Raw genomic sequence first — 27,889 nt, 5'->3', positions numbered from 1 at the left:
ATATTAATGTGATTCACTTTGAGAATAGCTACGCCTTCTCATTTGTAGCATAAGTTCGCAAACACTGTACTTCCATGAATTATGTTGGTCTTCATCAAATTCAGCAGTGGTATTAGAGGAGCAGACAAAAATCTCTAATAACACAGCAAGACCTAGTTCTATCAGCAATGGTAGAGCCTTCTCAAGAGTTAAACAAGTTGGGCAGTAGCCGATCTAGAAAAAAAATTGCCGGGAACCTGAGTTTCAACGGAGTAGCCTAATAATTCAAAAAAACAGACAATGTAAACATTGATATAGAGAAGCGAGCAGTTTGGTGGGGACTTGCTCCTCAGAAAATTTTAACAAACTTCAACTTCGTTTGGTCGCTATTTGTGAATTTTTAAACTCAATAGGCCTAATTGTGTTTCAGTGGATTTGATGAATGAAGAACGCTAAATGCCGAACACATAGCAGATGCTTGTTTAAAAACTATAGCCCATGTGTGACCCTCTTAATAAGACTCCCTTGACTTGATGTCATAGGCTTATGGTTTTTGCTGTAGGCCTTTTAACTGTGTTTATGTACTAAACGGCATAAAAATATGTTGTTTGTATTTTTTAAAGTAAGCTGCAATTGGATAAAAAAAACAGTAGGCTAAACTCGAATCTTAAGCTACAATTACTGCAAAATCACTTGTCACCACAATAATTGCCACACTGGTGGTCTTTTCAGACTAATTGCGTCTATAAAATTTCACATTGCTCACCACAGCCACGCCTCCGTCTTGCCTACGTTTTACCCCCTGGCAAATAGCCTATTCAGAACAAGAATTTCATGTTACACGGCTTGCATTGCAAGTCTTATTATGGCGTGGTCACATACAGTCATGTGGATCTAATTGAATGCAATTTTTTGTTTTAAGTTTTTCGTTTTCACCAAGTCATCATTTCTCATCAAAATATTTTTTAATCATTTCTGCTCCGAGCCTACTTGTTTGAAATAGCCTGCTAATAACTTTCTTGTAATTTTCTTTTTCTTGAGGTAGGATTATAGGTAATGCATGGACTTCTAAATAGTAGTATCTGGACTGGAAACGCAGTAACCAACATGTAGCCAAACAGTTGGTACAACAATGGGCCAACAGCCAAGTAACTAACCCTGTTGGCCCACTGTTGTACCAACTGTTTGGCCACATGTTGGTCACTGCGTTTCCAGTCCAGATACTACTATTTAGAAGTCCGTGGGTAATGTCTTGTTTGGGAGGTTCGAACCTATCCTTGATACCCGTACAAATATACAACCTTAGGCTTAAATAAAGGAGCATTATGTTGGGCTATAGTTTCGTGCTGCTTTGTGTTAAAAGCGATTTTTTGGAATAGGCCAGTGGTGGCCAACTCAACCTCCTACTGATTGATCAAAAAGACTCAAATTCACTTATTATCACAAAACACCACAAACAAATTACAAAAAACACAGTTTAATGCGAGGGATGCAACTGTTTTTTCTCTCTCTCTACAAGCTGCTCTATGCGGGTGTAGCCTCGCTTACAGCGCTTTTGAAATCAAGACGATTCGGGTTCTTGTTTTTAATTGCCATCATGGCTGAAAACTCCTGCTCACATTCTCATTTGGAGAAAAAATCCAGTAGCTGAGGAACAGCATTACGAGCCAGTGGAGGTAATTTTTAGTCAGAAATTGAGTGGTAAGCATTCTTTGTGCTTCATTTTCGCTGTCTCGTCAGCTTGGATGTCAATGAGCTCTTCTTATTCAGAAACTAAACTGTTAAAATAATCTCGAGATAAGTTACAAACTAAAGATACAGGGTGACCGTAATGAACTGTCCCACACAGGGCCGTTGACAGGATTTCTCGGGCCCGGTAGCAATTTATTCTCGGGCCCCCTTCATCGACAATGTTATGAATATAAAGATTGTGCACAAACTTTATTGATGTGCTGTTAAAATGAGGATGACACATGCTGTTCAAAGTAGAAAATTAAGAGGAATATCATTTAGGCTATATATTTATTATTATAATTTCAAAAATTTGTTGTATCCACGAATTTCCTCAACTGCGCAATAGGGATTTCTCCGTAAACCGTGAAATCCTTGCTCTCAATCACGATCTTCGTCGGTATGTTTAAATTTGTTGGAGTTTTCGGCTGAAATTAATTCTTTGTAAAGTAGACGCAAGTAGCTAGAAGTGATTAACACCAAAAAAATATATATATTCAGAATTAAAGAGTGGATGAAGAAAAATATTTCGTGTTTTTGAAAAAAAAAATCGTGGTTAAGGAAATCACTATACCCGGAAGGGGGCCCGATACTTTACCATCTGACGGCTGAAGTGGCTGTTTTAACCTCTGATGGGAATTCCTTTAGATCTGCTTATATTAGGATCTTGATAACGTTTGAAGTCGCGGGGAATCTTTTAAATCCGGGCCCCCTAAATATCCGGGCTCGGGTCCAAAAGTACCACCTAGATCTCCTTGTCAACGCTCCTGGTCTCACATATATTATATAGCCTTCAAGCACGACGTCTAGTTAAAATTTTGTCACATGTAGGCCTAGGCTGTAGCGGAGTATCCTATTTCGTTGATCCCTGCTGTGTGAACAAAAGTGTATTGCATTTCGTTGTGGCTTTACAACTAGTTTTTAAATAGACCACTCCTGACATTTTTCTTTGAAATTGTCAACAAAATACATTATGCAGAATACACGTTCGTTTATTTTCCACTGAAATTGGAAAGGAATGCTAAAGATTTTGTAAGTGCTAAAGCCGTATGGAGCCTAATCCAGCTAGGAGTAAAAGCAAAAACAGTCACAGAGAACAATTGGTTGTGAAAATGTCCAACATTCAATATTAGGGCAATTTATTTGTGTCGTATTCAGAATCCCTGGTCGACGTGGTCGTATTCAGGCTTACGTCCGATGGTTGAAGATTTAGACCGAGTGGAAGGAGAGACAAGAAAGCCAATCTTCTAGCATGTCATCAAACGCTTCACTAAAGATGCAATCGCGTGCTCTTAATCATGCTGTGTTAAGCTGAGATTTTTTCGAGTTTGGTGATATTATGATACTGGCACAGCCTACCGTAGCGAACACACGTTTTCTCCGTTGGTAAAAGAAAGATGGTAGTTTTAATGCTACAAGTTTATAGGCCAACTGATAGGCTATAAAAATAATTATATCTTCAAATGATAAAGACAAGCATTCTGAACCAATGACTTCTTTTAGTTGATTCAACGCAATAATGCCATGAATCAACAAACACTGTTGATTGTTCCAGACAAGAGAACTTTGTACATGAACTAACTGGGTAAGAAATGGTATTTGGAACCAATCACATTGAAAACTTTCAGTGACACAGTAAATGTAAAGTGCAAAGGTCATGACGCTAAAATAAATCATGACTCGGCAAATTACGCTTTCCTATCACTTTGAGGTAAAGAAACGTCATAAAATGATAAAGTATAATTTGTCCGAGCTGGTGTGGAGCACAGTTATGTAACTTTGTCACCAAATTCTTCAAACAACAATTTGGGCGTGAGAAGTACTTTGACCAGCCGTTTCACTTTCAGCCAGTCCGGACATGATGCTTTCCACAGTTAAGCTTCGCCCTTGGAAAGTCTAGAAAACAAAACGAAGATGCAATAAATTTTCAAAACTACAGTATATATAACTTTGAAGTAAAATAAGTAGAAAATTTCTGCAAAGAATTTTTAATGTTATCGTATGTATAAAACCACAAATACTTCGATTGATGAATAGACCAAGACAAACCAGACTGAAAAACAGTAACTGTCACAATGAAAAATCTCTTAAAAGTGGTGCCCATACATAAATACCTGACGTCATACACCCACCCTCTAGCCGTTGGGGTTTTGTCGTTTCTACCTTTTTTAGACATTTGTTATGTTGGGAATACTGTGTATTGTTTTTCGTTTTGACGATCAATAAACACAAACTAAATAGAAGTAAGAATGTGACAAACAGAAATAAGCTACAGAACACCTGTAGGCTCAGCTAAGAACCCCCCTCCCCACTTACAGTAGTGTTGAGATTCCTCAGCATCGTTTCGTGTCTGGTTTTGTTGATTATGTTCGCCTGGTCTCTGTATCTCGGTTTTGCGCGGGAAGATTCAATGGACTTGTCTTGTTGTTTCTTGCACGTGACCAAGTAGTCGTGGTTGGATGTGCGTTGAATGTAATCCTTCCATTGAGCTAATTCCCGCTCTTTTTGCTTGTGGTTTTCTTTGAGCTAAATGCAGACGAGAAATACGATTGTAGAATTTTAGCTTGGTAGGTTACAATTGTAATATCTGTGCATATATAACTTTTATTAGCACGAAGCCGTTCGCAATGTTTAAAGAAAGATAAAAGTATGAAGTTTAAGAACTACTTCTATGATGAAAAACTTAAAATAAAAAATGCGCAAACCTCAACATATAATTGCTTTTCGTCGTGTAAGTTCTGTTGTTCTTCGGCTTCCAATAATTCTCCTTGTAACATCGCTACACCTTTGGCCCTTTCCACTGCCGCTCGAGTAATTGTCTCTAGCGCCTCCATGTCTGGAGTGGTTGGTCTGACACTCTCTGCTGGAAGCTCGGTCGCAATCTCACACCAGACCTCGCCGAGCTGCAGAAAACAATATTGTAAGAAAAAGGCATGATCGCAACACGTGGAGAACAATCTGAATCAAGATCCAAAAGTTACAAAACTTTAGTTTTACAAATTAAGAGAACGTAGCCTACATACATAGCAGAAAACTATTTGTACAAAAGGTAAAACAATAAATACTATTAATACTTCAAAAAGTGCTCAAAGATGAGCAAAAAAAGGCAAAGCGAATTATAATAATGCTAGTTTTTATATAGCGCTGTATCCATCGCAGAATGCGTTGTTCCTCAGCGCTTTACAAAGCAGACAGTGTCAATGCAGCCGTATAGAGGCGCAACTGAATACATTATTACCCGAATCCACTCCATTGCTCAGTGCTAAGCAGGAATTAGATTCATTATATACCATTTTTAAAAAGTCTTTGGTTTGACCCCACAAGGTATCGAACCCATGCCTACCGATTCAGAGGCGGGCGCACTAACTACTAAGCCACCGAGCCGGTGTTACATCAAATACAGACACTAAATACTATTTACTGAAAACCTTAACAGGCTGTTTTGTTCTTATTGAGATCATCACAAAGTTCTTATTCAAATAGAATAGATTTAAACATAATAGGTTTTTATTCAAATAAATTCTATTTGAATTAGAACTTTCTGATGATCCCAGTAAGGATGAAACAGCCTGTTAATTGGCCAACTATCATTGGTGAGTTCAAGGGTGGCTGCTTGACTTGAAGATCTTGAATGGTCACTTCGCAGCCTCCGGTTGCTGTGATGCTGTTATCATTTTCTTTCTTTTTTAATTGTTACTTTTCAAGAGTTATACTGTGCATTGTGTTTTGATTTATCGTACATCTTTTTTTCGCAGCAACCAGTAAATATCTATCTGATCTTGTTAAGATTTTTCGTAAATAGTAACTGCATTTGATGTAAAAATGATATGTATCTCCACTTAATCTGAAAACTTTTTAGATTTATCTTGTTAGTGTCCTGTTTATGTTTCTTGTTTTTACCCGTGGGCCCATTGCTTTGATTACAGTGGAGCATTTTGCATAACAATATTAGATGAAACGCCATTAAAGTTTTGTGTACACTACTGGTGTTATTAATATTCAAATTTAAGCAGTATCTTTTCATAAACTATATTTCTTTTACGTTGCTGAAGCCTGGTATCTGTTGTAGGATCAGGGGTAGGTCTCAGCTCAGTGTAGCCTACGGCATAATAGTGACAGTTGCAAGTCAAATATCAAAAGGGAACAGAACAGAAATTCTGCAGTGAACCAACGTCTGATCAACTGATTTAAAGAACTTCAAAAAGCCTTAATGTAAACTATTTTTGTCCATAGGAGATTTAAAATAGTCTCCGTGGCCAAGTGTGACCTGAGTTTTTCAACAGTCGAGTGATTGAATAAAATTTGACTAACAGCAAGTACCTTAAAGTCTAAATACTTTTCGATGATGGCCAAGGTTATGTAGTCGTCAGTGGTGAGGCCGGGTAGGTCACTGAATCCTAGCCTGGCAAAAAGAGCGTAGACCTTGGCGCGAAGGTTTTCGGACACGTCAACAATGGCCAGTGATGGTGAAGTTGATGATTGTGGTACCACAGAATGCTCTCGTTGAACTGAGCCTTCAGAACGAAAATGATTGTTTGAAGAGCTTAAGGTATATTTAAATTTTCGCTTCTTTTTCAACTGTTTTGTAACCTTATTGATAATATAACAAATCTTAGAAACAAATAGCAAACGGAAAAAAAACTTATAATTGTGTTTCGGTCACTGAATTAACATAATCATTTAAAGATAGCCTACCTTTTTCGAGACATGCTTTGTCATCTTTTAAGGCACATTAATGTGGCATTGAACAATAAGAAAAATGCACCGTCAAATGAATTTGTTTTTTTCAGAAAAAACTTCATACCTGCTAACGGGGCTGTTACGTCAGAAATCGCCCCTTTTTTATCCCGTTTCGACCCAATCTTTTTCTCCTCTTCCCTCCAGAGATGAATGAGAAGATGAGGCGCTGTGACATCAAGCTCACCTCTCCAGGTGTAAATGTGGGCGATTGTTTTCGGATTCTCGCAAAGCTCCAGTAGACATCCCAAGATCAGGTTGTGCATTGTGCGAGGGCAAGTCTGAAGAATGTAAGGATGGGACGTTTATTCAAATTTAACTTTGAGGCTTGGAATCAGATGCTAGAATACTTAATGTGAAAGTACTTAACCCTTACAATTAGTAAAAAAAAGACAAGAAAATACTCAAAGCAGAGAATGTAAAACAAAGCTCATTGATCGTTAAAAATGGTCGTATTCCAAATTGCCCAACAATACATGCAAAAAAGCATGTAAGAAGACAGAAGTCGTCGTGATCTGTGCAAAGTAAAAGATTAGACGAGGAGGGTATGACTTGTTGCAGGCATATTCTTATGCAGCTATCCAACACGCAAAATTTCAGTCATTTCCGTTAGGAAGTTGGTAAATAGGGCAGCCAAATATTATGTGCTTGATTGATTTCATTGCACCAAACTAACAGGCAACTGAGATCCTCATGTCTCAGCATACAATGCATCAGTCATACAGGGGTTGAATAATAGTTGAAACAAAACAAGGAAATTCTAACTGGCAAGATCTCACATCGATTCCACGTCGGTAGACGATGTGGAAAGAGGGAATGAAGGGATGTAAAACGGAAGGATATTGCTGCTGGGATGTACAAGATAAACACAGCGCGGGTGACGCACAAAAAAAACAAAGAAAAAATTATCTTTATAAAAAATACGTCCTCCACACCTGCAGTAAGTCAATGAGGTAAAATACTCCTTCCTTTTCCAAGAAGAAATCCTCGGTGGTGAAGCATCCTACCGCGCAGCACCACGTCGCATCTACAGTAGCCAACATCAACTTGTGATGTCCAAGGCCACTGGCAACCTTCTCCGGTTCCATCTTCATGAAGTTGACAAGGACCTCAATGCCCTGATAATGAAAAAACAACGCCCTAGTTATAAGACAAGCCACGGTTTGATAGACACAATGCAAACTGTGAGCTAAAATTTTGTTTATCATTTATTAGTTCTCTTTTTATTTTTGTATGTTCTATTTTCTTTTGCAAGAGTTCTAGAAAATACTTGTTCTGAGCAGAAAGTTGCAACGAAAGTAAGTCCACATTTAAAATAAAGTGCACAACAGAGATATCTTAGCCAGACCATGAATGAATGTAAAAAGTACGGAGAGCATAAATCAGGGACATCAGGTTTTGTACCAGCACACCATCATCATTCATCTTAATTGCAATTAAACCGAACAATTTTTTTTTCAAAAAAGAATAGTTCCACACGAATTTCACCTGATTGCCAAATAATTCTTTTCTATGGACATCGTTTTCACACAAGGTCGAGAGAATGAGAAGCATGTCGCATTGCAAGTCTATGTCGCTGTCTGGTAACGGTTGCTGCAAAATGTCTGCAAAAGTGCGGCTGTTGAGTGTACTGTCCCAGCAAACATTGTACCTCGGCCAAACGTAGTGTGACAGTTGGTAAAATAGTGCTCCTCTGTTGACCCAACGTATCTTGCACCATTCGTCGCAGTTGGGCCAAATTATTTTAAAATCTTTGGGCCAACGTAAAAAAATTGAGAGGTTACCATAATTCGCCCGCAAATTATGACGTTGGCCCAACGTTCTGTACAACTGCAGTGCACACCAACATTGGCAAGAACGACTTCCTAATTCTAAGTTTTTTTTGCATTTACATTGTCCCATTACAATTGTAAAAGAAATACCATGAAGCAAACTTAAACAATTCTTCGAGGGTATATTGAATTAAAATATTTCAAAAGTTGGCAAAACTACACTACCCTCAGCCAACCCGAACAACCGTCAGCCAACGTTGGGCCAAGGAAAATGTTTACTGGGGTGTTTTACAGGGTTGGCTGATTTAAATCAAATGATTTAAATCATTGATTTAAATCATGATTTAAATCAAACAATAAAAATCAAAAAAATCAATTAAAAAAATAAAATGATTTTTTATTTGCTAAAATAAAAATAAATACATCAACAAATGTTTCACTGCTTCTCTGTAATACAAAAGTAATATTTAAATACTTAAGGCTATAGGCTATGCATATTTTGAAAGGCAACTTAGTTTACTTGGCAGTTCACAAACAGTGTTGTTCACTAAACATAGTTTTTGAGCAAGTTTTTTCCACTTTTGGTCTGGTTCAATCAGAAGTTCGAAATCGATTAAGCACTGCAAAAGCTGGCGAGCTTGTATTTATGTACAAACTTCTCAATGCAAAATAAACTGCAATTTTGTGTCATCTGAACTTTTATTGTTTTGGTATGGTACGTCGGTAACATAATTATATTACACAGTTAAACTTTCTTTGCAAAAAGTCTGGTTGTAGGCTATGCATCAGTTGAGCAACAAAGTAATGTGTGCTCAAACGTAAGGAAAGATTTTAGTGTAGTGTGATGACAGTCTGAGACGTACCTCAATCTCGATATGCACATTATGATTTAGTATAAAGCAACATATCACACCTACTTAAAAATATGTGCAATAGCGTGACGCGACAATTTATTGAAAGACAATTTATCGAACGACAGTTCATAGAACGACAGTTTATCGAAAGACAGTTCATCGAACGACAATTCATCGAAACGACAGTTTATCGAATGACTGTTTATCAAAACGACTGTTTATCGAAACGACAGTTTATCGAACGACGAAGTACATATGCAATGGAATACTCAGGGGCTAGGGGATAACTGTTAGAGATTAGGGGCTAGGGTTACTGGTTAGTGCTTAGGGGTTAGGTTTTCGATTAACTGTCGTTCGGTAAATTCTCGTTCGATAAACTGTTGTTCGATTAACTGTCGTTTCGATAAACTGTCGTTCAATTAATTGTCGTTCGATAAACTGTCGTAGTACCGTGCAATAGACACTAGACAGGCTAGCCTACAATGTGATAATAAAAATGATTAAACACTTGCAAAGCAAAGCCTTTCAATCAATCAAGGGGTTAAAAATAATTCTGCTATCTTACTAAAATGATCTCTTCCCCCAAGTAGACTCGACGCTTTTTTATATAAAAAAAATCAAAAAAATCTGATTTAAATCAAAAAAATCCGATTTAAATCAAAAAAATCCGATTTTTTTGATTTTTTTAAAAAAATCATGATTTTTTCCAACCCTGGTGTTTTAGGATCACACTGTTTTCAAAAGCAAGCCATGTGACAAATCATGAGCAAACCAATCTATAAAAATCTCGGTCAAGTTCAGCCAGATGTTACCCGTGAGCTTGTAATAGCACACACGGATCGAAAACAATTCGAAACCATTGCACGAGTTATACTAATTTTTAACTCAAACTGCTCAGTTCAGTTTATTTTTTGTTTTGTTGGCGAAAAAGAAAGAAAAAAAAAGAAAAAATGTACAAAAACACAAATAATTCGCACAACAAGGATGGCAGAGAAAGACCAACTTAATACTCACTTAATATTTGTGAAATAATTCCTTGATCGCACAAGTCCTGCATCACCAACTCATTCTCCGTGGACACCATGGTACGGAGGAGTCGGAGACAGTAACGCATCTGAGCCTTCTTACTTCCTCTTCCTCCTGATCCGTGGAACGAGTTCCCGAGTCCCAAGAATGAATCCTGAAAGGAAAGTGAGAAACTGAGGAAATTCCCTGCACTCTTCTACTTTTTCACGTCAGCATTTCCTGTTGTGGTGGGACTGGCAGTACGGGTCACTGAGAGCAGATGTTGATTTGCGTAAGAACAGCCTACAGTGACCGATATCTATTACTCTGCCTCGTTATTGAAAACACGCTGAAGAGAACGGTTTTGTGATCCATCGGACACGCGTTGGGGAAAGAAACGGAGATTGGAAGTGAATTAAAGTAAAAAAGGAAATAAATACCAGCAAACTCCGTTCGTTCACCCCCAATACCGGTATCCGTCCTATCGGCCTGTCCCTACTCAAACATTTATGGGTGCGCCTAAAGGATAGACTCTCGGCCCTAGACAATCAAACAAAGAAAAAAACCCAAATGTGAGGTCATCAAAGTATCCATGTGCCACCGCGGACAGGCAAATTTTTTTGCTTATCGCAGAGATGTAGCCATAAGAAACATACGGGAATGCCGGATGACTAATAAAACAAGCTTAGTTTTCTAGCAGTAGTAACTCTGCCGCACAAATAATGATCAACGATCAATAACAAACAACGCTCCTATAAAAGAACACAAACAACTGGCATGTTTTTACCTGAGAAACACACCACTCCAGCAGGAGCAAAAGCCTTGTGTTGCCTTGGCAAGTCATGTAGTCATTTACGAGCAACACCGATAGAGTGGAAAGAGTAGACAGTGCATGGAGTTGTAACTCTTCAAATTGAGCCACGGACCAATCCCGAGGTAGTTTCTTTGATTCGTTTGGCTTGACGTAGTGGAACAAGGAAAGCATCACCTTGCCATCGGATAGCAACTGTGAACAGGAACACAGCCATTATCGACTTTCACAGAAAACATATCTGATTTTTGAAACCCTTATCATCGATACATTCTCAAAACTCACTCAAACCTATGTGAAGATTTTACTTTCTTCCACATGTTTACACGTTTTTTGATCATAACGATTGAATAAATAAACGTTGTTTACAAAAAAAATGAAAGGCCATGCTGGATAAGGTCTGAATGTGTGTGAACAGCTCGTGCAATCAATAGAAATGTGGTAAGTTCACACAACCTTAGTTTAGCTCTCGCTCAGCTCTGTACAGTGTAAGTTTTTTCAAAAATAGGATTCCAGCAGCATTAGGGGGATGAAATATAACGCTGACAACAGATCTATCAAACTCAAACGGGTGTACCAATTTTGCAAACTGGGCATGTAGGCCTAATGGAGGCTTAATCATGTATAATTAAAATATTGTGGGCCTTAATCACCAAAACACAAACCTTTCCGAATTAGACTTTCGAAAATTCTGTAAAACCTTGAGAATAGATATAATTTACTGGTAAATTTATCGAAAACTAATATTTTATTTTGCGTGGGATGCGTAAATACTCCTTTCGTTGTTCTGTACGGCTATGTAAAGAGTTCAGAAATACTCTCGAGTGTTAAGCAGTATGAAAGCCAAACTTTGCAATATCTTCAATTACATTTTCATAGGTGAAACAAGAAAAGTAGCCTTTAGCGCTGGGATTAATAGTTGAATTTACGTAAAAAAAAGGTTCCAGAGATCGTGCTCAAACCTGTAATGCTGCTTTGTCACGACTGAGTAGCTGTAGCATGTTGATGAGGAGTTTTTTCAATTCAAAATCTTCATGACTTTGTGTTAGTTTGAGATTTTTTACCAACGGATTGTGGCTCTTGACCTCAGGAATTGTGGCAAACAAAATCAACTGCTTAGCCAAACCTAAACAGGATCAAGCAAAAAAGAATTAAAAATGCACGGCACCGCGTTGAAGTACGCACCAGAAACAATTAAAAAAGAAAATTAAAAATAAGTACCAGATAAAAACACATGTTGATCATGTTTTTTTTTCATTATAGAAATGGCTCAGTTGGTTAGCGCGTGACTTCTGGAACGAAGAAGCTTCAAGATCAAGCGGCGCTGGTTCAACTCTCGGGATGTGCGCTTGAGCAACGCATGTTAAGGACTGCTCTCTATTCAGCGGCATCTAATGAATGGAATAGTGCCCTGGCAACAAGACTTCAACAATCGGAAACTTCACTCTGCCAATCTCGGTGACCGGGCCTGCGTCAGTGATTCAAAGCCTCTACAAGTATGTGAAACTTCCAGGATTAAGCTCTGCAAGAAGCTTTCCCAGTCCGAGGATAAAGATTCAATCAATCAATCAATCTCTGCATGATCTGATATGTTGTCGAATAATAAAATATTATAGAAAGCTGCTTATGTCTGACAAGATGAGTCACTTTGATAGTTGAGAGATACCGAACAACGTGTGTTAGTGTTACCCATACGGGGTTGCATCGAATCCACTGTTACCGGATGTGACATCAAACGTCATGTTGGCGTCATAGTCCGGGGCAGACCAGCAAGTAGCCTTGGGGGGATTTCAACAATACACAATGATGTGTACAGTAAGTCTACATTAATCCGACCTTGCAAATACACCATGCAAAAAGTTACTTTTCTGTATTTTAGGTAAAGAGATCACATCCCAGGATCCACCACTGATCATAATACACGTACGAAAGGTCATTTCAATTTAGATCCTTGCTTTAACAATTGTCGTAGTACCAAATCTCCATTTTTGTATTATTTCCACTCCTTACCTGATTCAACTATTGGCGCGCCTGGATTCTGTGCCACTAGAGTCGCTATAACCAACAAGTCGTTACGTAATTGATGTTCGTAGTTTGAACAGCCACTGACCATCAGAGTCTTGAATGCTGATTTCAAGGAACTGCAAGAAATAAAAGTCGGAGTGAAATCCAAACACAGTTACAAACTTAAGAAATACATTTGCTCCTAATGTAATGTTAATCACAGCATCTAAAGTTATACTTCTCTGAACGTATAGACATTAGAACGGCCAGATTAGCCATTAGAAAGTTTTACAAAACATGTTTTCGAGATATATCCCAGGAGCCAAAAGCTCGGATGCTCTTTTTCATTTATTTCTGTAACACAGTAGAAAGACCAATAACTAACATCACGCTGAAATGCATTTGTGAAAATTTTTTCTTAACCTTTATTAAAAATCTACATGCTTACTTGATACATTCTAAGTTCCCTAGTTGCTGTTGCACTTCGGCTCCTCCAAGCTCAAGAAGATTCCACAAGATTTCCACGGAAGAAAACAAAAGATAACCAGATGGATCAGGAAAGTTCATGCAGCAACAGATGAAGTAGGCTGCGTCACTTTTCAGCATTTGATCACAATTTGCAACTGAAAAAATAGTTTTAATTTTAGATATTTTTACTATAGGCCTAAGGTATTTTAAAACATATGAAGAATATCTCATGCATTTATAATTGGTTATATTAAGCAAAACTGAGAACAGATGGACAAGAAGAGCTACTGACTGGATACCGCCTGACAATAAACGCAAAAGAGGGAAACAGAAAACAAGATGGCGAGACGAAATCTACCAATTCGACAAACACTGGACACAAACGTGCAAAGACAGACAAAATTATAAAGATATGGGGAAGGCCTTCATCCTGCAGTGGAACAACGATGGCTGACAATGATAATGATGATATTAAGCAAATATAAATGAAATGTATGTTATATATCTAAAAGTTGAAAAAGGCGTAATATAAGGCTCACAAAAATATAAATTTATCATTAACATTGGCACAGGTATAATGGCAATTATTGTAGACCAGTGTCACAAGAAGTAGAAACCAGCCAAAGTCTATAACAACAGAGGAGTCAACACTTGCTAGAAAGTGAATAAGAAAGTTTCCACTTTCGTGTATGTCATTGTCACAATCAATGTGCGAGGTCTTACGACGGCCGCTTGTATCTCGATCGAGCGTGCTGTTTTGATTGTAAAATTCTTATGCTATAGGTTATCATCGGTCATTATCCTGAAGTAACCTCTGATTACGAAATCTGTATTATGTAACGTGTATTCTAGGTCATTCGATTGCTACGTGCAGTTCTAGAGTTCGGAAAACAGACGGAAAACAGACGTTGCCGTGACAACCACTGCTACCGATGTGGGGAAATTGGACACATAGCCAGGAGCTGCCCTTTTGATGAAAAGGCTTGCTACAACTGTCATAAAGAAGGTCATCTCGCCAAGGACTGTCCGGAGAGGAGGTGTTTCCGATGTAGGAAGATGGGTCATCTTGCTCGCCGGTGCACTGAAGATATTGAGGACGTTGGAAACTTTCACAGTAAACGTGATTATTGTTTTGAGAAACGCTGTCGTTGGTAGATCATGCAACAATGGACTAATGCGAATTGATTTATTGAGTAATTAATTGTTTTGTGGTGTGTTTTGTATTGATTGTGTTGTTATATTGTTTGCAACAATATTCTAAGGGGGGGGCGTATGTCACAATCAATGTGCGAGGTCTTACGACGGCCGCTTGTATCTCGATCGAGCGTGCTGTTTTGATTGTAAAATTCTTATGCTATAGGTTATCATCGGTCATTATCCTGAAGTAACCTCTGATTACGAAATCTGTATTATGTAACGTGTATTCTAGGTCATTCGATTGCTACGTGCAGTTCTACAGTCTTCTTTAAACTTGCTTGTTTATGCCGCTCAATGCAACGTGACCGAACGATGAGTTCGTGTGATGCAACATTACGTAACCTTCTCGAAGTTACTAGACCGAACAAACCTTTTATAAATAGTGGTGTAATTTGTGTAATCATTATTATTGAGTTGATTATATGATGATGTATTCTGAGAGTTGATTATGAGAGTTGTGTTATGAGTTGTGGATTGGTAATAGGTGCAGAGACTATTGGTGATTGAGATTTGAAGTAATTGAATGCAAGTAGATGAGAATTGGTGCTGATATAAATTGTGTTCGAAATTAGAGTTATTTGAGAAGCCGTTCGTTAAAGTCCTTCAAGAAGTTAGATTATCATTTCACTAGTGGAACCATTCGACATTTAATTTACTGCTTTTCGGTTTAACACATTAAACTACGTCATTGAACCTTTCCAAGTCTTTTTCCTGGTAAGAGATAGAAAGAAATCGTGACAGTCATTAAGTGCCTTTATAAGGCCAGACCCACCCACGTATGAGGGAAATCCAACCAACAACTTCCAGAGCAACAAACAGGCGGTAAACGGAAAAACCACGTTATTTATTTTTTTGTCATATTGTTTTTTTTTTTGCTTCAAGTTTGCCGATAACAGACTTAGTTTGTGATACAAAAACTTTCTGTTGTTTTTTGCTGCTTTCTTTGCTAACACATTTTTGTGGCATCTACCTGATTGTGATGAAAGCTTTTGCAGAACACGCAGAATCTTCAGCTTAATTTGCAAGTCATCGCCAGAGATTGCAAGAGATTTAATCAGAGTCTCGGACACTGAGCTCATTTCGACAATCATCATATTGTACTTGTGACTAGTGGGTCGAAAGTCCTAGAATGTAAATCTAATTCGTTAAAAACATTCTCCAAGTTGATATTTGTTGCGGTAGAACAGTTTAAAATTGGAGATAATTTACAAAATCAATAAAAAATAAACGCTTAACATTTGAAAAGTTGTAAGATGGAGTAAAATTTATGTATTTTTTTTCTACAATCTGTGTTTGATACAGCGCCCCATCCATCGCTATGATGCTTTGTAGTCAGCGCTTTACTAACCAGACAGTTTAAGCGTGCAGCTTGGAATAACAGCCGAGTAGCCTACCTTGTTAGGCCTATCCTAAACAACACTTCAACAATCGGAACACTTCACTCTGCCAATCTCGGTAACCAGCCCTGCGTCAAGAGCCTCTACTGTACAAGCATGCGAAACTACCAGGAATAACCCATCAAGGCCCATCCAGGAATAACCCATCAGTCCGAGGATAAAAATTCAAAACCAAACCAGAGCTATTCAAAGCATACAAACCTGTAAACTGTCAGTGAAGGACGGTGGTTTGCAGTAGAAAGACACCAGCGCATCTATAAGCGCTGATCTGACTTGGGAGTTGGACACACGCATAAGGTATCCCAGCTGGGATACAGACTCGATCGCAATTTGAGCGTAAATCGTCTCGTCTGACATTTTCTCCTTCAAAAAAGGTAGTCTGAAAAACATCGATTATTATTCGATTTTTTGTTGCTTTACTTACTATTTTCAAAAAAGGTAGACCTAGTCATTAGCCAACCTCATCAAAACAATCCCAAAATATAGATTGGCTACTAAACTTATGTTCAGCAAACGTTTCGAAAACTAAACTGTCTTCTGAACACGGTGTGTGCTCCAAACGTTTCAGTTGTAGTAAGAAAACACCAAGAATGTTAAACACATGCTCATTGCTCATGCCACACGCTTATCCATTAATTTTACGCAAATTATAGATTTTGTAATGTTTAGGTGTGTGAGAGTGCTGCTGTAATTGCAGAATCACATATTGGTGTCTGTTTCTAACATGAACAATTGGATAACAATCAGTGTAGCAGGCAGAAAATTTTGAATTTGTCTTTGCATAAAGCTACGTTAAACTATGGTAGCCTATAGCCTAACCTTACGGTAACCTATGTTAAACTATGGTAATTCAAAATAACGAAGTCTGAGCTTAAGGGTCCTTCATTAATTTAAATTCTTCTGATAAACCAAATTTACATTTCGTTTTTCTTCCACTATAAATACTTCACCGCATTTAGGTTTATTTTATTCTGACGATAGCTCCTGAGAGTCAGACGAAAACCTGCAGCTGCGAGCTATGTGCAACCGTCATTCGCAGTTTTCAAGTTTCGTAGGCCTACCACCAATCAACCCTTCAAAAACTATATAAACCCTAATTTACGCTGGTGAAGTAAACAGACCATAAACTTAGTTACGAATAAATTTAAAAGTAACAGAACAATAAAAGTTTTGACATGATTGTGGGTGAATTCATTCCATCTGGCTTGACGACAACAAATAAGTTTTGCAGAACCATAAAAGGACAGTTAATTGTAGCCTACTGTAGTTTTCAAATTATGTCACTAACAGTGTAACGTATCACTTGACTGCCAATTTCGGTGTTGAAAAGAAACCACGATTAAGGAAGAACTAATTAATAGCAACAAGGAATTTACCCGCATATTTGAAGCAGTAAACACATCGGCTCCATGTAACACGGATACTCAGCGACGCGATCGGCGCACACGTTCAGGATTTTGAACACTTGGACAAGATCTTTCATCGGAAATCCAAGAGAATATCTGTGTGAACCAAAAATACTTTAGTTGTAGAAAGCAACATATGATAATAGCCTAGCTTACATTAATAACTTAGTGTGCAAACATAGGAAATTACCAGAATTAAATTTCAAACAAGAAGCAGTATACCGGCAGGAAAGGCGACATAGACTTAGAGGCTGTCTTCATCTTTGCATTTTCATGCTTTTCACTTACGGCCGAGATTAACAGTAAAGCTTGAGCTTGCTTAATGCACTGTGCCAAGACCGTGTAGTAAACAAAGAAGTTCACCATAAGTATGATTGATCTAACAAAACACTTTAAAATAGATCTCACTTTGCCGCTACGCGTCTCAAAGCATGCACATGTCGTTCAAACAATTGGCTGGAATGGGGATCAGTTAACAGCTTTGCTGCTCTACTCAGATCCATTGGCTTCAATTTTACACCCTGAAAAAAATTGTCAAATTAAAAACAAAGATAGCGAGACAGACAAAATTTTTGGCAAAGTCATGACAAACGAAAAAGTAGAACATGGTATTTTTGTGGAAAAAAACAAAAAAATACGAGCACGTAGAAAACAGCATCTGAATTTTCCTAATAACTTCAAGGATGACCTTCATGTTACAATCAGAACAATTTTTAATATATACTGTAGTTAAATACCGAGATAATGGAAAGAGCTGTGCATGGAGGCCTAAGCCTGAAACAGGTACACAAAGAACAAGATAAAGTGACACATTAATTTTTAAAATAAGGAATGACCATGATCATTATATTACAAAATCGTTGGAACACTAATGATACTGGGACACTAATGGAATTATATAAGGCCTTTTTCCGGACCCCTGCTGTTATGGCAAGTATTATTTATTTTGATGGTATGAAATAAAAAATGAAAGTAAACATACAACAATTTTTACTTTGAGATCAGACTTATTTTTGTGCTGAAGAAGATTTTTTTAAAGTTAAGCATAGATGTTTTGCACTACCGTATTGTTTTGACTTAAAAGTACCCAGACACTTATTCAATTCATGCACATAAATACAGATTTTGTTCCTATTCCCTTTTATTGAAATGCTGATATAGCGCTTATTGTAGGCAATACTATCTTTTTCGACATGTAAATATCATTAAATAATGCAATAATAAGTACGTACCATGAGTAACCCTGCATCCTGATTAGAAATAACGTGCGACACAACAGGAATGTGTTTTGCTTCGGTAGAGGTCTGTTCCAGAAGCATTTCTTGCTTTGGTAAAGTGTCAGACATTGTGGCCATCCCTGTGATCATACAAACTATTGCAATGCAATCACTTTTGAAAACATTAACAACAAATTTACTGCATGTGTCTGTGTCAGTGGTTCAAAGCCTCTGCAAGTATGCGGAACTGCCAACATTAAACTCTCAAAAAAGCTTTCTCAGTGTGAGGAAAAAGATTTAATCAATCCCACACTCAATAAACTCGATTTGACTATCATGAAAAATGTGTACTAAAAATGTCTTCATTTTGTTCAGCCAGGTTCCATGAACCTCATTGGCTGTTAATGATAACAATAGGTTTCCTGGATTTAGATGTTTCCTATACCTTTGGATAACACTTATAGGTTGTCCCCATCACTAAAGAAAAAAAAGTCAATCAAATCAAAATACACCTGCAATCCTGCATTGTTCATAGCTAATAAAGAATCCATTTTAACTAAATTTCAATCTTATAGGATGAGAAGTTATGGAGTCAAATTTAGTTGTCAAGGCAAGATTGTTTTTTAGCAGATATTTTTCTTTCAGTTCTTTATCACTTTGTTCAAAGCTAATGAAACATGCATTCTAGCTATATTTCAGTCAAGAAATAAAACCAACTTTTACAATTTCTGTTCTAATTCTAATGTAAAATATTATAAAAAAATTTTACATCAGCAACAATAATAATAATTATTTTGCGTCTATTATGATAACATACCAATACAATGCCACATAAATATAGATGCAATAGGCCATATAACATTGTTTTTAATAACTGGTGCAAAACATTGTTAAACATACCCCAATGCAATTAATACAACACTCACCGACAAATTTGTCAATAATTCTTAACTAAATTGTTTCAAACCCTCTATCAAATTGTTACTGTAAAATCCATGACCTCTGTAAAATAGTTAAAACATCTATTAAAATAGTTAAAACATTTAAAACTGAAAAAAATAATGAACTTTTAACACTTGGAAACAAGGCTGGCCTGTAATGTATTTAGCGATATTAAAAAAAATAAAGATCATTGCTTTTCACTATAAAGTTTTTAGAGAAGTCTACACATAATAAATTGAGTGAAAAAACACAAAAATAGAAGATATAGTGAAGAAGCAAATGTCTGATAAATATTAATTAAATCTTTGAACTATGATACAGTAGGCTAATAATTATTACATGGCATGACACAGGCTAATATGAAACTGATTAACTATGATTTTCTTACATAAAAATACAGGACAATAATATACACTGCAATATAGTTAATTCATCAAACATAAAATATGCAAATTAAATCAAATATAGTTATTACTCTCTAAACCCCTGACGGCCCTGTTTCACCCTAAAAGGAAGATAATCAGAAGGTCTTAGAATTCTGTTTGAATAAAGACCTTATGGTGATCCTCCTTTTAGGGTGAAACATGCTGTCAAGTGTTTAAAGAGTAATAACTATATATGATTTAGTTCGCTCTGCTTGGCTTTTTGCTTGGCATTAAGCGCTTTTTGTAGTATGAATAGTTTTCATTGTTTAAATGTGCAAATTAAATGCTACGATATTATTATATTTAAAATCAAAACACTATATATCATTAAACAAAACAAGCAGGTTAGACAACTCAAAGTATACGGTATATATTTTATATACTGGTTTATTATTAATAACTGAATTTGATATATTTATAGGCACATATACTGTAGCCTATTGTGTTTGAACAAAATATTTCTATATCAGCAATGCATAACCTACACAGTACACAGTTACACACGCCACTAATACTAAAATTGTATGAACAAAAAGGTAGTTAAGAATTTCAATACTATAAAAGTTATGATGCAAAATTTTGTGATTATATAATAGAAAAAAAAAACATTGCAAAAATGAATAATTGGAATAAATAACTGCAACCTTGACACTTTCTATACAAAATATATTGATACAGATTACAGAAGCTAGATGTCCCATCATAGTAGCCTAAAGGAGGGAATACAGAAAATTAGAACAGTATCGGGATAAATGAAACAAACTATTGGTGCGTTTAGAGGACCACCAATGTATGAAAATAATATTTTAGTAACAAAGTTACAAATTGAAAACATATTTAGGCTACAGCAGATTATTTCTTGAACAGAGACTTGTCATTAACCATGTACCGTAGGGTACACTAGATTATTCAGCAGGTCTATTCTATGTAAAGATGCATGGAGCGCAAAAAAATGGATCAGGAATTATCATCAAAAGATGTAAAATGTGTCATTGTCATCAATTACCATAGGCTGTAAACCCTAGCTATGCTATTGCTTTTATGAAGGCTGAATGAACAAGCTCAAGTGCCCAACCAATGATCGATCCCTGTCAATACTACTATATATTTTATGTGGATTTGGCTGCAAAAGACTAACCACAATTTGCTAAGAACTATATTTTGTAGGCTACTAATTGTGAATGTTTTTGACATGTAAAAACGAAATTACAGCTCATTAATAACTTTTCATCAAAATTAAACCATTGGGAACTCTGTTGTAGAATGGAAACTTCGAACAGTCTCTATGGTAATAAGAGTTTCCAATAAAAAATTTGTCCAACATTTGGAAATGCTAAAGAAGTTATAATTCAATTAAATACCGTTTTAACAATAAACTGAGCAAATTAAAAATATGATGGCATTGTTTTAATCTTTTTTTGGTTCTTTAAATACTTTAACAATCTGGAAAATTGATCAAAATAATTTAGATTTTTTGACACAAAAACAGGATACCAGAAATCATTAAAATAATATTGCTGGAAACACTAGGATGTTGGATAGAAAATAAACAAGGTTCATGTTTGAGGACAAGTTGAAGAAAAATGTAATCGTACACAGACTGTAATCGTACTTTTTGTCAAAAAACTCATTAATGAGTTTAATACTGAATAGACTAATTTTATCTTTCTTTAGACCTCTGCTATGTTTGGCCTACGTTAGCCTATAAATTATTTTTCGTTGTCAGAATTTTGTACTGGTATAATTAAAACACAATTTCATATCATGATTATTTTAATCATGAATTAGGGCAGGTAGACTTTCATTTCTTATTAAATTAAGGCAGGTCTACCATTTTGGGTAGATTTCCATTTTTCCCTTGTCAGCCAACTTCCCATTTTACATGTTATTCTATATCAAACTGATGTCTTTTTGACTCTGTGTTTTCAATCTTCTTCATGCTTGTAAAAAAAAAAATGATGCAAGGTAAAATTGAAAGAATACATTGTTTTTATTTAAGTTGTAACCATAAATTCTGAAGATAAAATCACCAAACTTTCCACTCTTTTTAATCGCAGCTTGCTGTTTTGTTGATAATGGACTTTTATATATAAATAAATTATCACATTCTAACAATATTTGTACGGTAAATGTTTGTTGCTTTAGTTTTGGTAAGTTAAGGGTCTGCCACACCAAGACTACTAACCCAACAGACAAATGTAAAATAATTAGCAAACACTTTTAGTAAACTATATAGTATATATATATATATACGGTACCTTTTAATACCATCAGTATTTTGGATTTATTATGATATTTTTTGTCACGGATTGGTTTATATTAAATTGATTACTTATTATTGGACCGCATAATAAAAAAAGAGATCATTTACAGCATTTAAATTTTATGTGTAGTTAGGTTTTAACTGGATATTGTAATATTCATAATGGTAAAAGATAAGAAAAAAAGTGCAGAACTACCTCAGGAAAATAAAGCGACAAGTGGTGAGTAAGTACATTGTTTTAAATCTCTAATTGAACTTCTTATTATTAAACGTCTTATTTTTGTATGCCCCAATAGTTCGCTGGGATAACAGCCCACTTTTGCAAATTAAGAAATGGTAAGATCAAGAAATATTGATTCAAGTATGGAGTGTGCCATTGGGCAACATGTTTCAAGGACAGTTTCTCTATCCAGCTGTAACTTGTGGATGGATCAATTCATAGACAGCACTGATGAGATCTTTAAAATCAAAAAAGTTGGCCTCTGGCTGCAGTTAATAATGCCTTATTTTAGGCATTTTCTTTCAAATCATAAAAAAAGATTGTAAAATCATGTAATTTTTACTTTGTGTGGAGCTACATGTACTGGATAGGTTTTTTTTTTTTTTTTCCTTATTTGACTGATATAAATCAGATTGTATTCTTGTGAATCCTTTTCTTGCTTCATGAGCTAATCCGACAGATGTTTGTACGTAGAGTCGTAGACCCCTCTTTTTCTTAGTTCATTTTAATAGACCTAGGTAAAAGCAAAGAACCAAAAGGTTACCTAAGTGAGCGGTCGTGTAAGCGACCAGTCTTGGTGTTTATATTTGTCACATCTACAATACAAGTGTGTGATATAGCTAACTGTATGATGAAATTGTGGTAGATGTATTTCTACAAATATCGTCTAAAGTTTTTGTAGTTTAGTATTATTTCTATATATTTATTATATTATTTCAACATTTTTTATCATGCATTACTTTTAAATATTATAACAAATATTCGATATAAAGATGAAAAAATTGCAAGACATCATCCTACTTCGACATTCGGGAGATGAAACGTAAAACAAGAAGAAGAATAACTATTAATATTTAATAATAATTGAGAATGGTTCAACAAAGCAAACTCTCTACCAAAGCTTTAATAATAATTGTTAAATAAAAGCAATATATCTGACAAGAAACATTTTATATATAGGTGAATTTGTCTTTCCTAACAAAGATCGGTACAAAGGTGAGTATGTGAGCACTTCTGATGGTGTCATCCAGAGACATGGCCAAGGGGTCCATACGACAAGTGGTGGAATTGTTTACGATGGAGAATGGTCCAATGACAAAATGAATGGTAAAGGAATGCTGACATTCCCTTCTGGTTCGACTTACGAAGGTGAATTTCAAGACAATCATTACAGTGGCCTGGGTGTCTACAACTGGCCTAATGGATGTGTTTACAAGGGTGCCTTTGAAGAAAGCAAACTGCGTGGTGAAGGTCAGTTTTATGATAAACACGACCAAGTATGGACTGGATACTTCCACTACAAAGCAGCCCCAGGTCTAAAATTTCGGTTAAATTTATAGGGTAATTTTTTTATTTAATTTACCGTATGTATCGCATTCTTTTATATGCCTATACATTGAGTGAAACACACTTATATGTGATTAGTTATGTCGATTTGTAGTTCTAATCTTGTTAAAATAAAGTGACATTTTGAAAGCTGTGTTATTTGCCTTTCAAACACTGTTCCTCATAGAAATTTTATTCATATTGCTTATGTTTTTTGTCCATGAAGTAGCCGAATATTTAAGCTTACAAGTGTTTAGCTTGACACAAATATATTTTGCATAATGTTAACTGAAAGTTTGTTAATTTGATATCGTTTTGAATTGAACTTTTTGTGAAGAAGTTCGTTTAACTGGAAACCATGTATGTTCCAACAGCTCCAGTGCTGCCCTCATGAGTCTACGACTTGTTGGCGCAGGCGCAGATACACCAACACACACACATAGTCGTAGGAGAATAAAACTTTTTGTGATTGCAAACAAAATTTGGGAAAACCACTTTCAAAACGCAACAATTTACAACTCGCCCAAATAATTGGACAAAACGCGAGATGTTTTTGTTGTTGTAGCACTGGCAGGTTTCGACTGCACCCCTATCTCTTACGGCTATGCCGACACACATGTGATAATTGTGATAGGCGCCCACACTGCAGTACAGGCCATCATGTTATGAACTAAGACTGTCCAATAGATTGAGCATAAATAACTGTTAAGCAGTAAGCACCCAATAAATTACACTTTGTAGTGAAACCATCTACAATTCCTCTATTAAGAAGTTTATTACGCTAAAATGCAACTAGGTTGTTCTGACGACATAAACTGCAAACTGAATTGAGACTGAAAATAAACACCAGTAAAAACGACAAAGGAACTTAAGGCAACGTAACAAAGCAATCAGCAACAAAGCAATCAGTAACGACGTAAATTACAATGCAACTTAAAGCAATAACATGTCATTCACCCCTTCCATAGATTATCAATAGGGATCAACAAAAATTAAAGGCGCTAATACATTAAATACATTTAATTAATTTACAAATCTGTTTGGCGGTCGCCTTGAACGTGATGAGCGCCGGGGCATGGGGCGCTCGCTGGAATCAGTCGGTATATGAGTTTCCGATGACGGGGCAGGTGCATTTTCATTGACAGGCTCATTATTAGTTGTTATTTGTTCGGGAAATTCCACAGATGGATTGCTTATCCCTTCGTTTGGACTCCCGGGATCCGGCAAACTAAGAGTCGACTCGTCAAGGCCACCACGAGCAGTTGGAGCGATGTCACGAATTGACACTGTGGTTTCGCGTCCGTTCGCGAAACGAACGTGCGCGTAGTTCGGAGTTGCATGAGTCATTTCCACTTCTTCGACAAGCGGTTCATACTTGCTAGCACGAACGTGTCGTCTCAATAAAACCTTTTGAGGACATTTAACCCAAGTAGGTATGGAAAGACCTAGACTTGAACGACGCTGAAAATTAAAAAATCGCTCGTGTGGCGTCACGTTTGTTGCAGTACATAATAAAGAGCGCATAGAATGTAAAACATCAGGTAAAACACACTCCCATTTAGAAATAGGAAGATCTCGAGTTTTCAAAGCAAGTTTTACAGAAGTCCAAATTACGTCGTTGTATCTTTCGCATTGGCCATTAGCCCGTGGATTGTATATAGAGGTTCTGCTGGTAGGAATACGCAAACTGTACATGTAAGACACAAAATCCTTAGACATAAACGATGCACCTCTATCCGAATGCACATAACCACATTTACCAAACATTGCAAAAAGACTAGACATGCACGAGATTACAGTTTCAGTGTCTACTTTACTACAAGGAAAGGCGAAAGGAAATCGAGAGTACTCATCTACTACAGTCAGAATGTATTTGTTATTCGTAGCAGAAGGTAAAGGTCCTTTGAAATCGATGCTTAAGCGCTCCATAGGTTGCGTAGCTTTTATCAATGGAATTTCAATTGGCTTGTAGAACTTAGGTTTCAACTCAGCACAAATTTCACAAGCGGATGTCATTTTACGGATGTCATCAATAGAATAAGGCAAATTCTTTGTTTTAACATAATGATGCATGCGAGTTACTCCAGGGTGGCATAAGGCCGCATGAATTTCATACAACGAATTGTCCATCATAGTTGCACAATACACTCTAGATAAAGTGTCGGGAGCAGTATTATACTTCCCTGCTCGATAAACGATTTCATAATCGTACTGTGATAGTTCCAGTCGCCATCTCAAAATTTTTGCGTTTTTTACCTTGCCATGGTTGTTGCTGTTGTACATGAATGTCACCGATTTTTGATCTGTGACAAGTTTGAATCGGCGTCCCGCTAGAAAATGACTCCATTTTCGAATGGCTTCGATAATTGCCGTCGCTTCTTTCTGTATGCTTGAGTGAACTTTTTCACTTTTGTTGAGTGTCCTGGAAAAAAAGGCAACGGGTCGCCCGTTCTGATTTAAAGTGGCTGAAATGGCAATGTCAGATGCGTCAGTTTCTACTGTAAATGAAATTTCTTCATCTATCACCCCAAGCGTAACTTGAGCCAACTCAGCTTTCAACGTCGCGAAAGAGTTTAGGGCTGCATCATTCAGAGGAAAGGTAGTGTTACGAATTAGAGGCTGAATCTTGTCAGAATAACGCGAAATCCATTGAGCATAATACGCAAATAAACCGACAATCCTCTGCTGTTGTTTACTACTTTCTGGAGGCGGGATTTTTAGTAAAGATTCTACTCTTTCGGGGTTAGGACTTAAAGTACCTTTAGAGATTCTGTATCCAAGCAAGTCGATTGTATCTGCCGAATAAGTACTTTTTGCTTCATTGAAAGTTAGATTGCATTCTCGAGCTACTGCAAGAAATTTTGATAAATTTTGATCGTGCTCTTCTTGGGTTTTCCCGCAAATGGTAATATTGTCAAGATAAGCGTACGTACCTTTGCACTCGTAGTCTTTGATAATGTTGTCCATTATCCGTTGAAAACCAGGTACTGCATTCGTTAGACCAAACGGCGTTCTCTTCCATTGCCACAAGCTTCCATCGGCTTCGAAAGCAGTGTAATTTCGATCTTGCAGAGGAACTTCTACCTGGTGGTACGCACTTTTTAAATCTAGCGTTGTATAGATGCTGTTCCTAGCAACATTGTTCACTACGTCTGACATAAGAGGTAAAGGATACGCGTCCAAACAAGTGAATTTGTTTATGGTTTGGCTAAAATCGATGACCATACGCTTTTTGTGATTTTCTTGAGTGACCACAAGAGGTTGTGCTCGCCATGGCGAACGACTCGGCTCAATTAAACCTTCCTTATAAAGTCGCTGCACCTCTGAAGAGATAAAACTTCTATCGGCTTGAGAATACTTTCTAGGCTTTGTAGCAATCGGATGGCACTCCTTCCTTAAGTGTTTGAAAAGCTGTATTGAAGTAGACGTTTTAATAGCTTCTAATGCTCCGATCTGTAACGTTGGCATAGGCCCTCCAAATTGAATATTCACGCTTTTGTGCTGTTTCATAAAAGTTTGTCCGATAATTAGGTCGGTGAGCAAATTTTTCAAAACAGTGACTCCTACATTATCATACTCTTGTCCAAAAAGCGCGACTTTTACGTTACAGATTCCTAAACTTTGCGATGAACATCCTTTCACGGCTAAACCAATGCGGCATTCACTTTCTTCAAGATTTAGTTTTAGACGCTTTCTCAAACGGTCGCTCATGTGACAAAGGGTAGAGCCAGTGTCGATGAGAGCATTGGCTTGAACTCCGTTAACTGTAACAGGGACGTTGACCTTTGCGTGGGTGTCGAAAGATTCGGTTGTCATATTCATAATGATATCTCGTGGAGTAGAAGCAGATGAATAAATAGGTTTTCGATTTACCCTGGAAAGACGACAAACTTTTGAGAAATGACCTTTTTTAGAACATTTGAAACAAATAACTTCACGAGCAGGGCAAAATCTTCTACTATGTCGCCTATTTCCGCAATAGTTACACTTTTCAACCAACGCGGCGCTAACGTCTGAGCTTTCTTCTTTATCTGAAGAATCTTCAACTTTAAAGGTAGGACGTGTTTCAAAAGCTGTTGCGCCACAATCAAGTGAAGACGGAGTCTGGCTCGCAGTCATTTCGACACGATTGCAA

General features: G+C 36.8%; 2 protein-coding genes across 3 annotated transcripts; one reads left to right on the top strand and one right to left on the bottom strand.

The window, feature by feature from the left end:
- Window positions 1-2,693: 2,693 nt before the first annotated feature.
- LOC145770509 (cilia- and flagella-associated protein 69-like) lies at window positions 2,694-21,102 on the bottom strand. 2 transcript variants are annotated; one of them, XM_082582178.1, is made up of 19 exons: window positions 21,084-21,102; window positions 19,505-19,580; window positions 18,594-18,718; window positions 17,770-17,882; window positions 17,332-17,457; window positions 16,157-16,334; window positions 15,529-15,682; window positions 13,342-13,516; window positions 12,900-13,030; window positions 11,852-12,015; window positions 10,866-11,084; window positions 10,088-10,253; window positions 7,936-8,051; window positions 7,383-7,565; window positions 6,515-6,728; window positions 6,031-6,224; window positions 4,416-4,613; window positions 4,027-4,236; window positions 2,694-3,606 (listed from the first exon to the last, which is right to left on the bottom strand). In XM_082582178.1, the coding sequence occupies exons 3-19, from the start codon at window positions 18,714-18,716 to the stop codon at window positions 3,505-3,507; spliced, it is 2,766 nt and encodes a 921-aa protein (XP_082438304.1). In that variant the 5' UTR covers window positions 18,717-18,718; window positions 19,505-19,580; window positions 21,084-21,102; the 3' UTR covers window positions 2,694-3,504. The 2 variants fall into 2 exon arrangements, with proteins under 2 accessions (XP_082438304.1, XP_082438303.1); XM_082582177.1 differs by lacking the exon at window positions 21,084-21,102 and adding an exon at window positions 20,952-20,970.
- A 1,214-nt stretch (window positions 21,103-22,316) lies between these two features.
- On the top strand, window positions 22,317-24,485 carry LOC145770566 (uncharacterized). Its single transcript, XM_082582252.1, has 2 exons — window positions 22,317-22,428; window positions 23,389-24,485. Exons 1-2 carry the CDS (start codon window positions 22,371-22,373, stop codon window positions 23,766-23,768), a joined length of 438 nt encoding a protein of 145 aa, XP_082438378.1. The 5' UTR covers window positions 22,317-22,370; the 3' UTR covers window positions 23,769-24,485.
- The last annotated feature ends 3,404 nt before the right edge of the window (window positions 24,486-27,889 follow it).

The sequence above is a fragment of the Aplidium turbinatum genome, chromosome 5 (genome assembly GCF_918807975.1).
Source record: "Aplidium turbinatum chromosome 5, kaAplTurb1.1, whole genome shotgun sequence".
NCBI classification, from domain to species: Eukaryota; Metazoa; Chordata; class Ascidiacea; order Aplousobranchia; family Polyclinidae; genus Aplidium; species Aplidium turbinatum.
The sequence above is the reverse complement of the archived record's forward strand: the minus strand, read 5'-3'. Positions and strand labels throughout refer to the sequence as shown.